The sequence below is a fragment of the Ruditapes philippinarum genome, unplaced genomic scaffold (assembly GCF_026571515.1).
Source record: "Ruditapes philippinarum isolate M1 unplaced genomic scaffold, ASM2657151v2 ctg582_1_1_1_1, whole genome shotgun sequence".
NCBI classification, from domain to species: Eukaryota; Metazoa; Mollusca; class Bivalvia; order Venerida; family Veneridae; genus Ruditapes; species Ruditapes philippinarum.
In genome coordinates, this window is record NW_026867385.1 from 250,914 (window position 1) to 269,047 (window position 18,134).

General features: G+C 35.4%; 1 protein-coding gene across 1 annotated transcript; it reads right to left on the minus strand.

The window, feature by feature from the left end:
* Positions 1-6,922: 6,922 nt before the first annotated feature.
* Positions 6,923-17,328, minus strand: LOC132735934 (target of EGR1 protein 1-like). The gene is made up of 7 exons (XM_060722972.1): positions 17,261-17,328; positions 16,485-16,618; positions 15,375-15,415; positions 13,271-13,571; positions 12,323-12,582; positions 10,578-10,740; positions 6,923-8,323 (listed from the first exon to the last, which is right to left on the minus strand). The coding sequence occupies exons 2-7, from the start codon at positions 16,596-16,598 to the stop codon at positions 7,778-7,780; spliced, it is 1,425 nt and encodes a 474-aa protein (XP_060578955.1). The 5' UTR covers positions 16,599-16,618; positions 17,261-17,328; the 3' UTR covers positions 6,923-7,777.
* Between the last annotated feature and the right edge of the window lie 806 nt (positions 17,329-18,134).

The following is an 18,134-nucleotide window of genomic DNA, read 5'->3' on the forward strand; positions in this document are numbered from 1 at the left end:
GGTGAAGTGGTATAAAAATCATACAAAATCATACCAAGATGACCCTGTATCAATCATCTGTGATACATTCAAAATTCTTCAATGCAAAAATCAGATATAAGGTCACGTTAGGTTGTCATTTTTGACCCATTTTTTGCATAATTTTTAACACATTTGTTGATGTCCACTTTGACATACAACATGCCAAATATCAAAGCTCTGGGCATTGTAATTTCACGAGAAGAAATGTGTTTTACTTTGTAAGACTATGTAAACTAAGTGGCTGCAAGACTGGACCTTTTTTTTACTCCATGGGCATAATTTTATATGAAACTTTTGTGCTTTTGACTTCAAAGCAATGCTACATACCAAAATATCTGAGATCTGGCTAGAAGTTTCACATAAGACAACTTCACAGCGGAGTCAATTTTGACCACAGAGCATGCTTTATTTAACTTTGGTAGAAAACCACAAGGTGATGTTACATGCCAAATATCTAAACTCTGGGCACTTTAGTTTCCAAGAAAACTTTTTTACAGTACAAGTCGTATAAACTAACTGACACAAAGGGCTCGGCCATTTATGACTCAAAGTGTATCACTTTTGTAAAAGTCCACTAGACAATGCTACACGCCAAATATTTAAGCTCTGGACATAACAGTTTCACATAGGAAGACGTAAATGTATTTTTCTATTTAAGTCTATATTTACTTAATGACCTCAGGGGTGGGACCAATTTTGACCCCTGGGCAATCATTTATATAATGCATGGGGAGAACCACAAGGTGATGCTAAAAGTATTAAAACAATTTTCATTTTAGGTCTTAAGCACTATAAAATAATTTATTCCTGAAAAACAGTTAGCAAATGATTTGAAACTTTGCACACAAGTTATTAGAACAGACCTACATCCAATGGTTTAAAAATTGAGAAAAACTACCTCCAGTCCTGTCATGTACAAAACAAATCAGAAGAGTTCGTTTAAATAACAACCGACAGATTTCATCCATTATGAACTAAATGGCGCTGTACAGTTATACAATACATGTATAAGAATCTGAAAAAAATACACTTCAAGAAAAGTCATTAACCAGAAGTTTTTCAACAAAGGATTGTGCCAGCTGAAGAAAAGTTTTTCATGCCTTTAAGTTAATGTTTCACCGGCATGTTAATCACCCAGAAAGGTTATTGTAATTTTAACAAAACAGAAATAAAGTTCCACCCTTTTCTCCCACAGGGGGCCGAGGGAATTTCCCGGGGCCAAATTTTCCCCCATTTTTCTCCCTGGGAAAAGTGAAAAGTTCTGAATTTCCCGGGGGAAAAAGTAATTTTATTTTGTGCTGAAAAATTTCCCCCCCTTTCCCTTTCTTTGTTTTAATTTTTTTTTTTTTCGGGGCCAAAAAAAAAAAGGGACATGCTTTAAAACAGGGCCGGGGGTTTTAAGTGGGAGGCAAAACATTTTTAAAGGTTTTCCCAAACCCCTAAAAGAATAGCTCCCAACCCTTTTAAAAAAGGGGAAAAAAAAAGTTTAGGGGATTTTAAAAATTTAGGGAAGTTTGGGGCTGTGGGGAAATTTATTTGAGGGTTCCCCCCGGGTTTGGGCCCCGGGTTTTTAGGCTTTCAAAATTTTTCCTTTATTTTAAGTAAAAAATTTTTTTTTATCCCCAAAAAATTGGGCCCCTGGGCTGAATTTTTTTGGGGTTCAGAAATTTTAATTTTAAAATTTTCTTGTTACTCCTTTTAAAAATTTTGGGGCGATTTCAAAAAAAGCGGGGGGAAATATTTGGGACGGGTTTTAAAAAAAAAGTTCCCCCCCATTTAGGGGGGGGGAAAGAATTTTTTTTGTAAGGGGGCTAGATACATGTAAAATCAGTCGGTAAGGGGCTGCAAAAACAAATTTTCCCGGGGGGGGTCCCGGTCGACTTTTAAAAATTTTTTTCCCACCCCAAATTTACCCCCACAGTTCCCAGGGGGCAATACAGCTTTAAATTTTTGGGTGAGGGGAAAAGTGCCCTTTTAAAGGGGGGTGGCTCTAAGGGCTGATTAAAAGTAACCAAAAACATTTAAATTTTCCAGATTTATAAAAACAACCATTTTTTAAATTTGGGCCCTTTTTCCTTTTTTGGGAATTTGTCCCCCAGTGGAAAAAATTATCTTGAAAAGTTGAAGGAAAAATTTTCCCTTTAAACTTGGGGAAAAAATTCTTTTGTTGATAAAAATTCTGTTTAAAAGGGGGCTTTTTTTTTTAAATGCCGTTTCATATTTTTTATGGGCCCAAAGGGGTTTTGATATCCCCAGGGGGGGGAATGGGACAAGCTCCCTTTTAAACTTAGAAAATGCCCCAAGGCGGTTTTTTTGGGGAAAAATATAGCCTTTTGTCACCTATAAACCCCGGGCCCCTGCCCGCGTGGCTTTTTCTTAGGCCCGGCGGAACCTGTTTAATATAAACAGTAGAAGGGGGCGAAGGGGGTTCCCCTTGGCGCCATAACCACTGCTTCGAGTTGACAGAATCGAAGCCGGAAGGCAGTTTCTAGGAGAAGGGAAAACCCCAAACTTCAAACCTTTCCGCTCCCCTTGGGGCTATACCCCCCCGGGAAAGTGCTGGGTGAAGGAAATCCCCAAAATAAAAAAACCCAAGGGCCCGGAAAGGTAATTTTTCAAATGCCTCGCAAACTTTTTAAATTGGAGGGGGCCCACCCTGAGAAAAACCTCAAACGAAGTGGGCGAATGTCACCTTTTTTTCCGGTGGGAACAATCGGACATTCCGCAAAAACCCCTCGATGGCCGTAAAACCCTAAACGTTGGTTTTCAAATGTGGTGTCTCCTGTGAACCGGGGACAGGGTTAAGGGGGGTTTCCCGGGCCCCCGACCCTCAAAGGGGGGCCCACCAAAACCCCTACTGACTGGGGCCTCTGGACTTTTTTATAGTGACTGGGGGAAAGGGACAGGATACGGTTTACTATACAACCGGGCCCCTCCGTTTTCTTTTTTGGGAACGCAGAGGGTGTGCAGCACAAAAAGCTTAGAGCTGCAAAAATTTCCTGAAAACTAACAGCAATCGACATCTGCTGCATCCAGGAAACCCATCTAATGAAAACCACCGATTCTTCATCAGAGGTTATGAACTTTACAGACATGATAGGACAAATAGACCTAAGGGTGGGGGTCTGCACCCTAGTGAAGAATAGTTTACCAATCAGTTGAGAAAGAACGCTCTATTGATTCAGACACAGAGTCCATCAGTGTAGAGGTCATCCCTGCCAGACAGAAACCTGACTGTCCTCAATCTCTACAGCCCTCCAAACAAGCAGATCAAGCTACCTCAACTAAATGACAACCAGACCAACTGGATAGCAGTAGGCGACTTCAACAGCCACTCTCCTAGTTGGGGATACAAGGAGCTTAATGCAAAAGGCGAGGAAGTTGAGGACTGGATTGTGTCCAATCGTCTCGTCCTCCTTAACAAACCAGATGACACACCAACATTCTATTCTAGAGTTTGGCACACGACAAGCAGCCCGGATCTAGCTATTGACACAGACGACATTCAGAAAATCTCGCACCGTGGAAGTGTCATCACAACTCGGGGGCAGTGACAATAAACCAGTTATCATCACTGTCCAGAAAAGTATCAAACAGAGAAAGGCGAAACTACCACCAAGCTGGAACTACAAGAAAGCTGACTGGAATGTCTTTAAGATCCTGACAGACAGAAAACTGTAAGAACATCCAAACTAAAAACATCAGATGTGGACAAGGCTGCAAGTTTGTTCACTGAAGCGATTCTCAGTGCCGCTCAAGAGTCCATACCCCAGAAGGTAGAAGGCGGGACTACAAACCCTTCTGGACCTCAGAGCTAGACAAACTTCAAAATCAGATGAATGAAGCCAGAGAAATCATGGAAGAAAATCCCTCTGAACAGAACATCCTAAAACATAATCAACTAAAAGAACTTTTTGAGGAAGAAAAGGCAGAACAGACAAGGAAAAGCTGGCATGAAAAAACTGCATCTCTGAATCTCGAGAAAAGACACCACAAAGCCTCTGGCATCTTACCAATCTGCTGAACAACGACAAACCGACAGCAGAAGAAAACAGTCCTCCTAGTTGACAGCGAACCTGTCACAGGAAAGGCCGCTGCAAACCTATTTGCCAGAGTATACGAGGCGGAGAGTAGCGTCAACCTCCCACAAGAACGAGTCAGAGAAGTAAGACAAGAGACCAGAACACTGGAGAACCATAGGGAAAGTGAAGTGAGCCCATACATGTCTGGACAGTCTGACCATGCAGGAGTTACAGGGTGCACTGAAGAAGTTGAAGAGAGAGAAGTCACCAGGCGCAGATGGCATTACCAATGAAATGCTAAAACATCTAGGCTACAAGGCCAAGAATACTCTTCTCTACATCTTTAACCTCAGTTGGCACTCTGGTAAATTCCCTTCCAAATGGAAAGAAGCACACATCATACCCATCTTCAAGAAGGGTAAAGACAAGAGCAAACCAGAGAGCTACAGACCCATCAGTCTACTGAGCTGCACTGGTAAACTCCTGGAGAGGATCATCAACAAGAGGCTAGTCTGGCACCTTGAGTCAAACAACCTGCTTGTCACAACTCAGACTGGATATAGACAAACATCACACAGTACGGAAGACCAATTAGCCTACTTCACGCAAGACATAGAAGATGCTTTCCAAGAGAAAAAGAAGGTGCTTTGCCGTCTTCTTTGACCTTTCCAAAGCGTTTGACAGAGTCTGGAAGGAGGGTCTGCTTTTGAAGCTGCTTCAGAACGGGGTGTCTGGGAAGCTGCACAAATGGATCAGGGGCTACCTATTCAACAGAACAGCAAGAGTCAAGCTCGACAACACTCTCAGTCAGCAAGTAAAGATGAGAGAAGGGGGTGCCACAAGGAGGAGTAATATCCCCCACATTGTTCCTCGTATACATCAACGACCTTGTGTCCAACCTGCCAAGATGCGTGTCGAACACCCTACATGCTGACGACCTTTCTATCTGGAGCTCCGAAACAAGTGTAGGTACTGTTACAGTTCGAATCCAAAACAGCTGTGAACAAGGTAGCAGAGTGGACAGACAGGTGGGCCCTAAACATCAACAAAACCAAGACAGTCACCATGCTTTTCTCACTATCAAGATCCAAGGAGAAAATCAAAGTTAACCCTGGACAACATCTCAGTACCCCAAGTGGAAACAACAACATTCCTTGGTGTCACACTCGACTCACGTCTAACTTGGAACCCACACATAGACAAACTTCAAGAAAGAACCATCAAAAAGTTATCCATTATGAAAAAGCTTGCTGGCACAACCTGGGGTGCAAATGGAAAAAATCCTGAAACAGATTTACACTGGCACAGTAAGACCGATAGCAGAGTACGCCTCCACATCATGGACAACAGCCTCCAAAACCACTAAGAGCAAACTTGACAAAGTCCAGAATTCAGGCCTACGCATCATCCTAGGGGCAATGAAGACAACACCGGTTGCAGAAATGGAAAAGACAGCCAACCTCGAACCGCTAGAGTCAAGGAGGCAGTGCAAGGTGCTAGTACATTCTGAGAAAGCACCGAGACTATCATCCCATTCCGCTCCACTAAAAACTCCAGAGCAGACCCAAAAGCAGACTTAAAAGACAAAGCCTGAGTCACATTGTCAGAGATCTGAATCGTGAAAAGGGAGTGGAAGTTGACACAGACATAGAACCACTCACCCCAGACACATGGATCCCTAGACAACACACTCCAACAATCAGAGTTGATGTCCCAGGAGTTGAGAACAAGTCACAAAATCCTGTCCAACAAAAAGCCCATACACTGGACATGATCCATCAGCGCTATCCACCACACTCATGGATCCAAGCCTACACCGATGGATCAGCTGAAAGAGCAGTCAAAAACGCTGGAAGCGGGGTGTACATCAGCTACCCTGAAGGGACTCCCTTTACCCTAGCTACTCCAGTGGGCAAACAGAGCTCCAACTACAGAGCCGAAGTACAGGCCCTTCACTCAGCAACACATCACCTGATTGAGCAAGGGATACAGCGAAGGAACGTTGTCTTCCTGACAGACTCCCTGTCAGCTCTACAATCCCTCTCAGCAGGACCATCAAACACCACCACTAGACAGCTGCTGGCACAACTAGACGGCCTGTCAGAACAACAACAACGTGGTACTGCAATGGATTCCTGCCCATGTTGGCATTGCCGGCAACGAAGCTGCAGACAAATTAGCCAAGAAAGGGTCAAAGAAGGAGCAACCCCAACCCCAATATCCTATAATGAAGCAAAGACTTTAGTAAAGTGCTCATTCAAAAACACATGGAAAGACAAAAACGATGGCTAACAAATCCCAAAACGACAATATCAACAAACTAAACAGACCCAGCCAAGTTACCATCTTCAGGCTCAGAACTGGACACTGCCGTCTACGAAAGCATATGAAAAGACTTGGTCTCGCCGATACAGCTTCATGCCAGTGTGGAGCAGAAGAACAGACACCCTTCCACATCCTGCAGAACTGCCCTAACCTGGAAGAGGCCCGCCAGACGTATTGGCCTACAGATACAGTGTACAGCAACAAGCTATGGGGCAGCAAATAGGACCTTAGAAGAACGGTGCAGTTCATCACTGCATCGGGACTTCAAGTGTAAAGGCCGTACAGAAGATGGAACGCATAAATAAATAAATAAATATTCTTATACAGTACAACAGTATTTAGCCATCCTAATATTCAGACTTTTACTTCGAAACAGACTAGCTTATAAAACCTTGAATATTTGTAAGAAATCTTCCAAAAAAATAAAAATAAATCAAATTTCAAATATTAAGGGCCAAAAGTATGACCTTTACCATACAATCAAGTATTTTACCATTTGTCAGATTTTCTCTAAACAGAAGATTATTTTATAAGAAATATGAGCTAAGACTGCATGATAAAAATTCCTTTCATATTAAGGAATACGATATATTTCACAGACTATAAAATACATTTTGTTTCATTCAAACTACATGTATATAACAATACAATGGGCGTTTTCCTGGAAGTTTTTTTAAGAAGGCTGTAACTGACATATTTTTCTATGAATGAATCTATGAATGAGCCCATACATCTCAAAAGCTATAAATAATTTATTTACCCTTAAAGTGCTGGAACTGAAAGCATTAAGCCTTTGCAACCAGTATAGAGCCAGGCCAGCCTGCACATCCGTGCAGTCTGACCAGGCTCAATACTGTTGCCTGACAAACTTTCAATCTTCAAATTGATATCTGATAATCTCTAAAACTTGAAATGGACAGTCCCAAAAATGGTAGTGGGACAGGTCCATTTAAAATATTCAGCATGTTAAGGGTTAACAAGTATTTTGGAATGATTTTAACCATTAACCATCTGTAACACATGCTACTGGAAAGGGCTTTGCAAATTTGGTTACACCATTCATATGCATTGGACAGTTTTTTAGAGATTTCCAGTTTAGTAATTTTCAATAAATCAGTATTTTGTAGTAATTCATTAATTTTAGTACATGTAATGTTCTACAGCTTAAAAATGGAAGTTAGACGAATCCATTCAATAAAATATGCACACCATTCGCGGGTTAAAATTGATTTTTTTTGTACAAAAGAATATAAATAAAAAAAATTGTTTTTTTAACATTTATAGATTTATTAGATGTATGGAGTCTGTTATTAGACAATATAATTAGTAATTTGATATATGACGTATCAAACTTTTTATTGCAAATACATGTTTATAAAAACAAGCCATTTTTATACTGATTTTTATATTTATTTTTGAACTTCAGTTTTTCTGATGGTACCTATTTTCTCTAAGTGCTGTTTGGAATGTTTGCTAAAACTGCTTTTACTAACTGAAAGAGGATAGTCTTTTCCACCAAGATATAACTTGTTCCTCCATTCCTCTGTTTTATCTATCCATTTACCACCAGAGGCCCTGTACACTGCATAAATAAAACCTGTCATGAATGCATCATAGCCGGCTCTATGTCCACCATTGGCATGCGTTTCTTCTTCAGTTACCTGTCTTTTAAGTGTTTGTAAAATTTCTTCAGTATTTAATTTACTTTTTAAACCATCATCACTATCTCCATTTTCCACTGTGACATCCCCAGCATCTAATACAGCAGAGTTGCTTCCCTTAGAAACATTTTCGTTTTCGGACAACTCATCAGTAGTTTCTTTCGCTTCTTTATTTTCACGTCTTCTCTTTCGTTTTCTGCCCTTTCTTTTTTCCATGAAATTGTCAACATCAATGATAAGGTCTATGTCATGTGACTTGGAGCAAAATTTCTCTTTTGGACACCATCCGTGACCCTACAAAGCGTAAAAAAAATACATATCTTTAAAATACATCTATCATCGGAAAGTGCAAAAAAATAGTGGAGGAGTTTAATTTTGTTTTTTTGTACCTTAAAGCTATCCACTCCTACATTTTAGCAATTTGGTTTTCCAAATTAACAACTTATGATGGCAAAGCTATGTTCCTCTCCTACTTTTAAGGATTGTATGTTAATGAAATCTTGACAGCTTGTCCAATGACGTCTGTAATCAAAGTTAGCACAATAAGTACTGTCAGGTCGTCTCAATGAATCATGTACGGTGCATCAAGTACATACACTCCAAACATTCAGTTTTTCCTCGAATTGAATCAGATTCAAAGCAAACCACGTCCATCACACCAATCCTGTTGGTATATACATCATTTTTATGCATAGACATTTATAGTCGATACATGTATACACACAAGTTTAACTAGTTCTCTGTCACTTTCAAAATCCCTGGGTGACAGGTACAGAACTTAGTGGTAAGGCCATTTGTTTCCCAAGAAGTAGTATGCTAAGTGACTATTTAACAGGGGTTTCATTATTGTCTGAAAGAAGCTCGTTCAATTCTAAATATTACCAGGTATATAGGAACCAGCCAGAAATTAATGTAAGAGATTTATGTTGCAGGGGATTTTCCCGACAACCAATGAAAGCCGTGATATAATCCTAAAGAATAATGATGAAATATCACATAAGAATGCTAGTTATGACTTGTCTATCTTACCAGTATAGAGTCAGGCTTAGAATCTCACAAAAAATACAATATTAAATTATATTTCCGTACTATTTATTGCATATTTTTCTCATATCTTTCAAGTGCCCTTGTTGATATATGTAAAATATTAGTGTTTTTAGTCCTTTGGACCTCAGTAGAGTTTCTTCAAGAATCATTAGTGTGATTGTGAAATTACATGTATAATAAATTTTGTCAGTAGTTTGACAAGAAAATTTTTCTTAGTTTTATTTTTGGTGGCCATTGCATGTAAAGTTATATCTTGGATAGCTTTGACAGAAGATCACCCAATAAACATTCCTTTTAAGTTTTAATGATACTGATCAAGGATAAAAGAGTGTAACACATTGAATTTTATCTCTCAAAAATCAAAATACAATATAACATTTTGATGTGGTAATTCAAAGCATTAAAGTTTTATATAGAGGATATTTGTTTGTTTCAGTGTAAGATCGAAAAATATTTCATCGAGTGAACACCAGATGCAATATTTTCCACGAGTGGCGTAGCCACGAGTGAAAATATAAAAGCTGGGGTTCACGAGTGAAATATTATTTGATCTTACATGTAAAACAAACAAATTTTCTGTTTATTTCATGATTTTTTAACGATTTTTACACCATTTTACTGATTTTTGCCGCGCAACGTCATACTCTTATCTTCATGACGTCATCAAATAATGACGTCACAATGTTGAAGCAAAATATAATTCCATGATTATTTTTAGATTTTAGATGTTTTTCAGCACAACATTTGTAAATATTTACGAACTACAGTTATCACGTACATTTTTTATTATGATTGACTACATTTCGGCTGAAAAAAACATTCATTAATGATAAATATTTTATTTTTACGCCAAATATAGTTCGGCTACTGTGAAATTATATTTGGTAATCATTACTGTGAAATTATCAGAATATAATTGACCGTTATAATTCAGTAATCTACTGCAAAACATGTAATAAATAATTCTAAATACATGATGAGAAGTTGAACATATTGCAAGAGCCACTGCCAAGCAGAGGTCATGCTCCAATTTTTATTATTTCTAAATACAAACATATCCAAAGAACACTGTATTAAAGGTTTCTCTATGAAAAAAATCATCATTTTCTTGTACAAAATTACATATTTGACCTTAAAAGTCAAAATCATTTACAGATCAAGAATTGAAGATCATACTTGAATTATTCAACATTAACATGTTGTTATAAGTGTTGTTTTCTTAAAAATGATTCAAATCTGTCCATTAGTTTCAAAATTATGAAGTTTTAAAAATCAAAAAAAAACTTGGCAATGATAGTCAAAGTCAAACTTGAATAATTCAACATATCAGTTTTACATCAAGTGTTATTTTGTTTAAGTATGAATCAAATCTATACTCGTTAAAACATAATTTTTTTTTCATAATGCAGTCAAAATTCAATAACTGACCTTGACCATCAAGGTCATTTTAAGGTCAAAATCTTCAACAAAGTCAAGCTTATAAAAATCACTCATAACTTACTGAATATGAGCCACAGAGAGCCATTTTGTAAGCATCTGGATTTTGATCAATGTCAAACTTCGGTTTGATGTTACAGTTTCTGTAAGTTACATGAGGGTAACTTGCCGGATAGTGTGGGAAATGTAATGTGCATTTTTCAGCTCTACTTTCATTATCTTTTTGACTGAAAGAAAATCAGAATAAAATTAAAATACTTTTTAAAACTTTCATTTTGAAATGAAAGTTTAAATTTGAATATCTTTTATCTTTAATCTTAACAGAAACAGGTTACATTATACTTAAGTAAAAGACAAAACATACAGTTTTTCGTTATCTCAAAATATTTTTTATCTTCGAGATAACAAGTGTTGACTGTAGCTTTTTAAGAATTTATATTACTATGTATGTACCAAAATATTATAGCTTTGATACAAGGACAAAAAATCACATCAATCTTTGCCTAAAGTAATAAGCAACAAAATAATCTTTCTTTTTTAGTTGGGTTTTACTTCGCACCAACACAGTATAGGTCACATGGTGACTTTTCAGTTTTACTGGTGGAAGAATGGAGGCTGTTCCCTCACATGCGTTATTTCAGGCATGAATGGACACACAAGTAGTATCACTGGAATCAAAAGTCCTTGTTGGAATTCAAACCCACAGCAGTGAGGGCCAAATTTTAATCACTCATCCATGGACAACCCCAAGCCACGTTCCCCCTAAAATAACTATCATATATAATTAAAAGTATGCTAGCACTGTAACATCTTTATCAAATACAATTAAAATAAATAATGGGCTATAACCTATCATTCTAACCTGAAGACAAAATACAAATACCTGGTCTGAGCTTGTTTTCAGTATCAAAGGCCCAGTAAGCAATATAAAATAATATAACTTTAATGTCTAAAAACTTCCTGTTGAACTTTCCAGACAGTTACTCAATGACCATATAGTTGAACTATCTTTTGCTACTTTTGTATTTCAGCATTTAGTACAGTTGAGAATATAGAAGAGTTTTGTATGGAAGTCAAAATACCACTTTGTTTACCTTTTGGTACTTTAATAACAATGTTGTATTTCAAATTTAGCACAATGGTGCCAGTCACATTGATTTGACCAAAAATATGTTTTTTCTTCTTATTCATGTTATATTATATCCATAAATTAAAAGATTTTAAAATAGAAAAACATTTTTGATATTTGTTACATTGGTCTTTAACAATTTAACTAAAATCAAGAAAGTTTTTTTTATTTTAAAATTGTTTATTATATTGATACAATATTACATGAATAACAAGAAAAAACATATTTTTGGTCAAATCAATATGACTACCACCTTTGATTAGCATTACTTTCTTAACAAAAGGTAACATACCTGTAACATGCACTAAATCCATTACTCAAACAGTATGAAACACATGTTTCTAAACCACATGTTTCTGAGGATGAATGTACCTTTAAAATTCTAACAAACTCCAGATGGTCGTGTTGAGCATAAAAGGGTAGCTTTTTTGCCTATTTTTTTTTAGGGATAAGGTTTTATCTCACCAACTATGTCACAGCCATAAAGAGACAGCTTTTCTAATGAATGACGACCTCTGACCTTTTTTTAAAGGCAAATGAGTGAACTTGAGTAGAACAACTGAAACCTAACTTGTTTAAGTTTTTGGTCGAGTTGAGGGAAAAGTGATTTTAGGTCTTCCATCTTAAATCTTTGACCATGAAAACCTCTTAAATGGGTTGTCTCAAAACTTGTTTCCTACCATTTTCTAAAGACATATTCCAGGTAAGATGCTTGCATGAGATGTTCAAAGTCGGTGATATACTTTGTGTCGATGATGCCATTTGGGAACATGTCGCATAGATCTGCTAGAAACATCGCTGAGCTGGACGGTAGACTGGTGTACAGATTCTCATACATAAAAATCAGGTCGACCAGACCATTATGAAGAATAATTGGTTTCTCCATAGCAACAAGTTCACTAAATAAATGTCTAACTGATTGAATGTTATTATCTTCCTTCTGAAAAATAAATAGTTTTTACCATTTCACTACCGTTATTCAAAATTTGAACAGAAAGGTATAAAACTGTACTGTATATTAAATAGATATGTACCCCTGTAAAAATGTTTTGCGAAACTACAATAAGTGAGGAGTGTTCAAATATGAATGCATCTTAGCAGGTGGAGCGATGGTCTAGTGGTTAAGATATCTGCCTCTCAACCCAGGGATCAAGGGTTTGAGCCCTAATCGGGTCATGACCATGTTTCTTCATATGACACCAGTTGGTTCCAGGAAGCGGACTCGAAAGTGATTAATATAAGTTGCAAGAACTTGTTTTGCAATCGAGCTTAAATAAATATGTTCAAACCAAACCATCTAAGCAAGTAAAATTATACTCTTAGGTGTCACTGAATATTTTTTTTGTAATTCACCAACAGATATACAAAGTCTCAGTCTCTGGATTCAATCTTTGCAGGCATTTTCATAGTCTTTTTAGGTTGCAAGAACGGTGACCCCAATTTTTTTTCGCTTAAAATGTTTCTGTTATCATATTCTAACAACATGCCAAGTTTGAAGAAATTCTATTGAACAGATTCAATTTTGCCTATATGTCTTTATGAAAACTCCTGAAAATGTCCTTAATATCCTCTATATAACTGTTTTAGAATTTTATAAAAAGGTGGACTTTCTATTTTCCAAACGTTACCTTATCTGGACCTCTATAATAAGGTACGCCTTTCTCATACTGTTTATTGAAATCAAAGCCATGTTGTACCAAAAACCTCAAAGATTGAGGCTCAACCATGAACTCTTCCTCACACAGCAGCATGATATTGAAAGTTTGAACTATGTATCTGGATCCTGATTGGCTACTTGACAAGCAGTTGCTCTCTGATTGGTTGGTATTAGATGGTGCTGACATCTGTTGGAAACATGACACACCAAGGGAGAGAATAGACCTAGATTTAGCAGTCTCACATATATTCTTATATCTGTCCTCAACAGACCTAAAAAAAAAATTTACATATTAAGTTTTCTAAAAAAGGCTGCATACTGTCAGGCACTTTTACAACATGATTGTCCGGCACTTTTCCATCATTATTGTCCAGCACTTTTCCTACATTATTGTCCGGCACTTTTCCAACATTATTTTTAGATACTTTTCCAACATTATTGTTAGACACTTTTCCAACATGATGACATGATGTGTGTATAGTGAGAAAGGACACAGCATTAACTATACATTTGTAATGCAAAAGCTGTGCTTTGATCCTTTTTTATATAAAGTATAGTAAAATGTTATAACAAAAATCTTACAAAGTTTCAACTTTCAAATCACATTTAATGTCTTAGACAATAATTAAACTAAACTCATTTTCATTCATTGAAAATAGGTTAAGAACCTTAAAAAAAATCAGTCAAGACACCCCAGTAGGACACCATTCTTGTAAAATGAAAAGTAAGAAAAAATTTGCATGACCTTTATGTAAAATGTGAACTGCAATTACAAACAATAAGAAAGCTGTATAATTATGTAATTAACAAAAAATAACATTAAGAAAATCAGAATATATCAGCTCAGAAAAAATTTCATGACAATCCTGACATGATAGTTGTTGGGTTTTTCGCAATATTCTATATTCATATTTGAACACTTCTCGTATCACATGTCACACATGAAATGCCTCATCTTACCATGTCTGTGGAGCGGCTCTTCAAGTTACGGTATATGGATTGAACTTTTTGATTACAACGTTCACATTATCTTTTTTTATTTCCCTCAAACAAACAAAATCAAACGTTATAAAATTTCTATAAAATGTACTAAAATGAGAAGTAAGACTAAGTTTGCATGACCTTTATGTAAGATGCAATTACAAACAATAAGAAAGTTCAAAAAACTGTGTACATAAATTCATTTCTGTACCTACTTTATGCTTAATTTCAGCAAGTTATTCAAAAATAGAAGTCCTTTCTGACCTTTAGTTTACGTAGGAAAAGTCACGTTCTCGGTAAATAAAGGATAAATATACCTGAACAAGTTCATAAAAAAGTCCCTGCAAAGAAGTAACCTATTGATGAACTCATGTACAAAAAAGTCATCTTTATGTAAACAACTTGAAGAACATACAAATAAGATAAGTTCACTCCAGTGCACTAAAAACCATAATATATATTAAATATATATAAAATTAAAATATTAAATATATATTACACACAACAGAGCTACTGGTAAATAAAAAACACATGGAAGGTTGTCATTAGGAGGCGAATTTGAGATCAAAATGGCTGTTTCCAAAAACTTAGAAAACACTCTATGCTGTATTTGTAAATAACCAAAAATAAGCTCATGATATTCAGAATAAACCATCTCAGAAAAAAATTTAGTTACAATTCTGACATGATGGTTCTTTCCAACTATTGAATCTAACTTTTTTCACTCATAGTTACATGTGACATATTTTTTGTATTATGAGGCATTACATGGAATCAGAATTACATTTCTTTTTTAAATATCTGTAAATATTTTACATTTCTAATATATAAACTAATATACAGAATATAATTATATCATCACTTTAGAGCAGTCATGGGTTAAATTCCTATATAACTTATATGAGTTAACCGGTTACTGCAATACAGAAGTATTAAAAAGCATACGGCTGTTGATATACAAATGCCATAAAAGCAGTACTGAAAAAGTTCAGTTTGTTATTTTTCTTAAAGATATTTTTTTCTAATTGCAACATTATGCATGGAACATTTGACATGTTTTATACTATTACATGTATATAAAACTTCTGACTTACTTTGCCCCAAGTTTCTTTCTATGTCCTAAACCACTCAGCTCCTGAAACAGTATAGTTTTATAAAAATATATCAGTGCCATATTTCAAAATATTTACAAAAAACTCATGATATTCATACGAGTCCAATCTCATAAATATCAGATCATCATTTTCGGAGCGAATGTAGAGTGGTGGACTGTCAGTAAGGATATGATGTTAATGAAATTGATAAGGGTTGAAAGTTTTAAGCAGAAATTCATTTAAACCACAGAAAAATATATTTCTAATCTCTTAGCCCTCAATAAGCAGCAATGGTTGCAGGTCTAGGCATTATTTCAAGCACAAACTGGCACCTGAGTAGAACCACTGACAGACTGTAAAATATATGAAATAGTGTGGATGATAATGTACACTATAACTCATAGTGATAATGCAGATTTTTTCAGCATCTATTATTATTGTATCCTACTGCAAAATGAGTCTGAACAAAATCCATTAACCTTAATCTTAAAGCAACACACCTCCAGATTCATGCTTATTTTCATTAAAATTTTGATAATGTATTTAAAAGTTTAATATTGTGAAATGAACAAAGAACATGATTTACTCATTGCAAACAACATTTACAATCAATTTAAATAACCAAAACATTGGTCAAAAAATTTCAAATAAAAAAAAATCCTGTATTTACCAGAACCACTTAACAGCAGCTGACTTATATCAGCTAGAAGACATAAAGCTGTCCCTATAGATAGCCTCTGCTATGTACCATGCATGTTTAAATTGAACTGAAATTGAAAATTTTATAACATGTGTGGGTAAAATTCCATCCTCATTTTTTTGGAATTTGATTTCCCAGTTTCTGATTTATTGGGCTATATTTTCCCCTTCTGAAAGCGGCTTTTTAACCACAGGTTGTTTTGAAAATTGACAACAAAATCACTGTAAATACTGCAAAATTAGTAATTAATTGCACATAACATGTAAATTATTACTTGAATTTTTTAGCTTTCCTTAAAATTTTTAGTACATTTTAATTCTCAATTTTGATGTTCTTCAAATATTTTGGCTTATACGGAGGCATGCAGCTTTTTTTGCACATCAAAAGTTTAAATGTATAAAGAAGATTACCGTATCAAGTCCAACAAAAGTAGCATTAGACAATGCTAATATCATTGATGGCCACACCTCCCGTAAATTTTCACTGTGAACATCAATTACTGGTACTCTACCAAAGTTTGACATAGTTTCTACAAGACCTTCAGCTAAAAATTGAACATACCAGTACACTGAAAAGCTTTTTGTGTTTGTTGCAAAAAATAGCATTCCTCTGCACTAAAATAGACTTTTAAACTGCATTTTGCCATTTATGATCTATGATTAATTTATGTCTAAAGAAATTTAGCAAATTCAAGCCAGCTAAATATTCCTAATATCATTTCTATTTTTGTTTATAATTGTCCTTAAAACATACAGTAGACCTGGAAGTGTAATAATGCAAACTGTTCATCATTTTTACATTGTGAGCTTTGTTATTATATGAATTATGGCCTACTTTCATTTTGGACCGACATAGTGAAAACATAGATGGCTGACAATGCTGAATTACCTTAAGCTAATAAGGTTGATAAGAAATGCTTCCCATCCTGTTATGTCAGTAAGCCTTAGTGGACTTCCTTTGATACAAATACAATGAAGGTAGAATGTATGTCCTTATCAGTTGCTTACATTTACAAGTTATTATTCTGTTAGTTAAATTGGTTTTGGAAGGCAAAAATTATACATGTATCTCCTTGCCATTTCCTCTTGCATGGCTAGCCACTTCCTTACTTTATCCTCGATATTAATAAATTATTGGCAGATTATGGTCCGTAAAATAACCTAGTTAAATCAGAAATATTCAATACCTTTATAAACACGCTACTCACTTGCAAACAAAGGACGTAAATTATTAAAGGGAAACAACCCTGTATCGCAAAAATATTATCCAATACTAATACTATAGCGCGGACTATTTACTGGCCAAAACATCTGCCTCAGTGTAATATAAATATGTGGTATAATTAACAATTATATTTTAATGTTTTATTCACAATGAAAATATTTTTTTCTATTTAAATTACCAGGACATTGTACATGTTTTCATTAAAAAAACAGAAGTATAGAATATCTTTTTCAATTGTTTCCTAATTAATTAGCGCTATTTTCGGGACTTGTCACTTGATACGAACAAAATTACGCTGTTTGAATTACTTCAATGAAAAACATTTATTGCTTGTATTTTTTCATTATTCCTATTTATTTAAAAATAGCTCAGATAAAGCAATGGAAAAAAGTCGAAATATTCCGCCTCAACAATAGCAAAACAGAAACTCAAAACAGCCATACAGAGACTTATGTAATACAGAAATTAAAAATCAAATATAGCCCGCGGTTATGAACACTATTCACAATTTAGTAAATATATACTATTAGGGTATTCAAGTATTCCTAATTAAAAACAGAAAAATATGCTTCATCAAGTGGTAGTATTAATATAATAAATAAAATATCATATGCGGTAACCACTGGAAAATAATCTATTTCAATCAACAAGAGAAAATAAATCCTGTATTTAAAGTAAAAAATTTGAATTTTCTGCTTATTATAAACCTTTTCTCTTTTTTGACCTTACAATTCTTAGGACTTCTACTTTGATTTTGTGTATTGGCTGAATTAAGAAGAAAGTAGTCCGACAAGACACCAGTATAAGTACGGAAAAATATGTTTCACTGCAGTGAA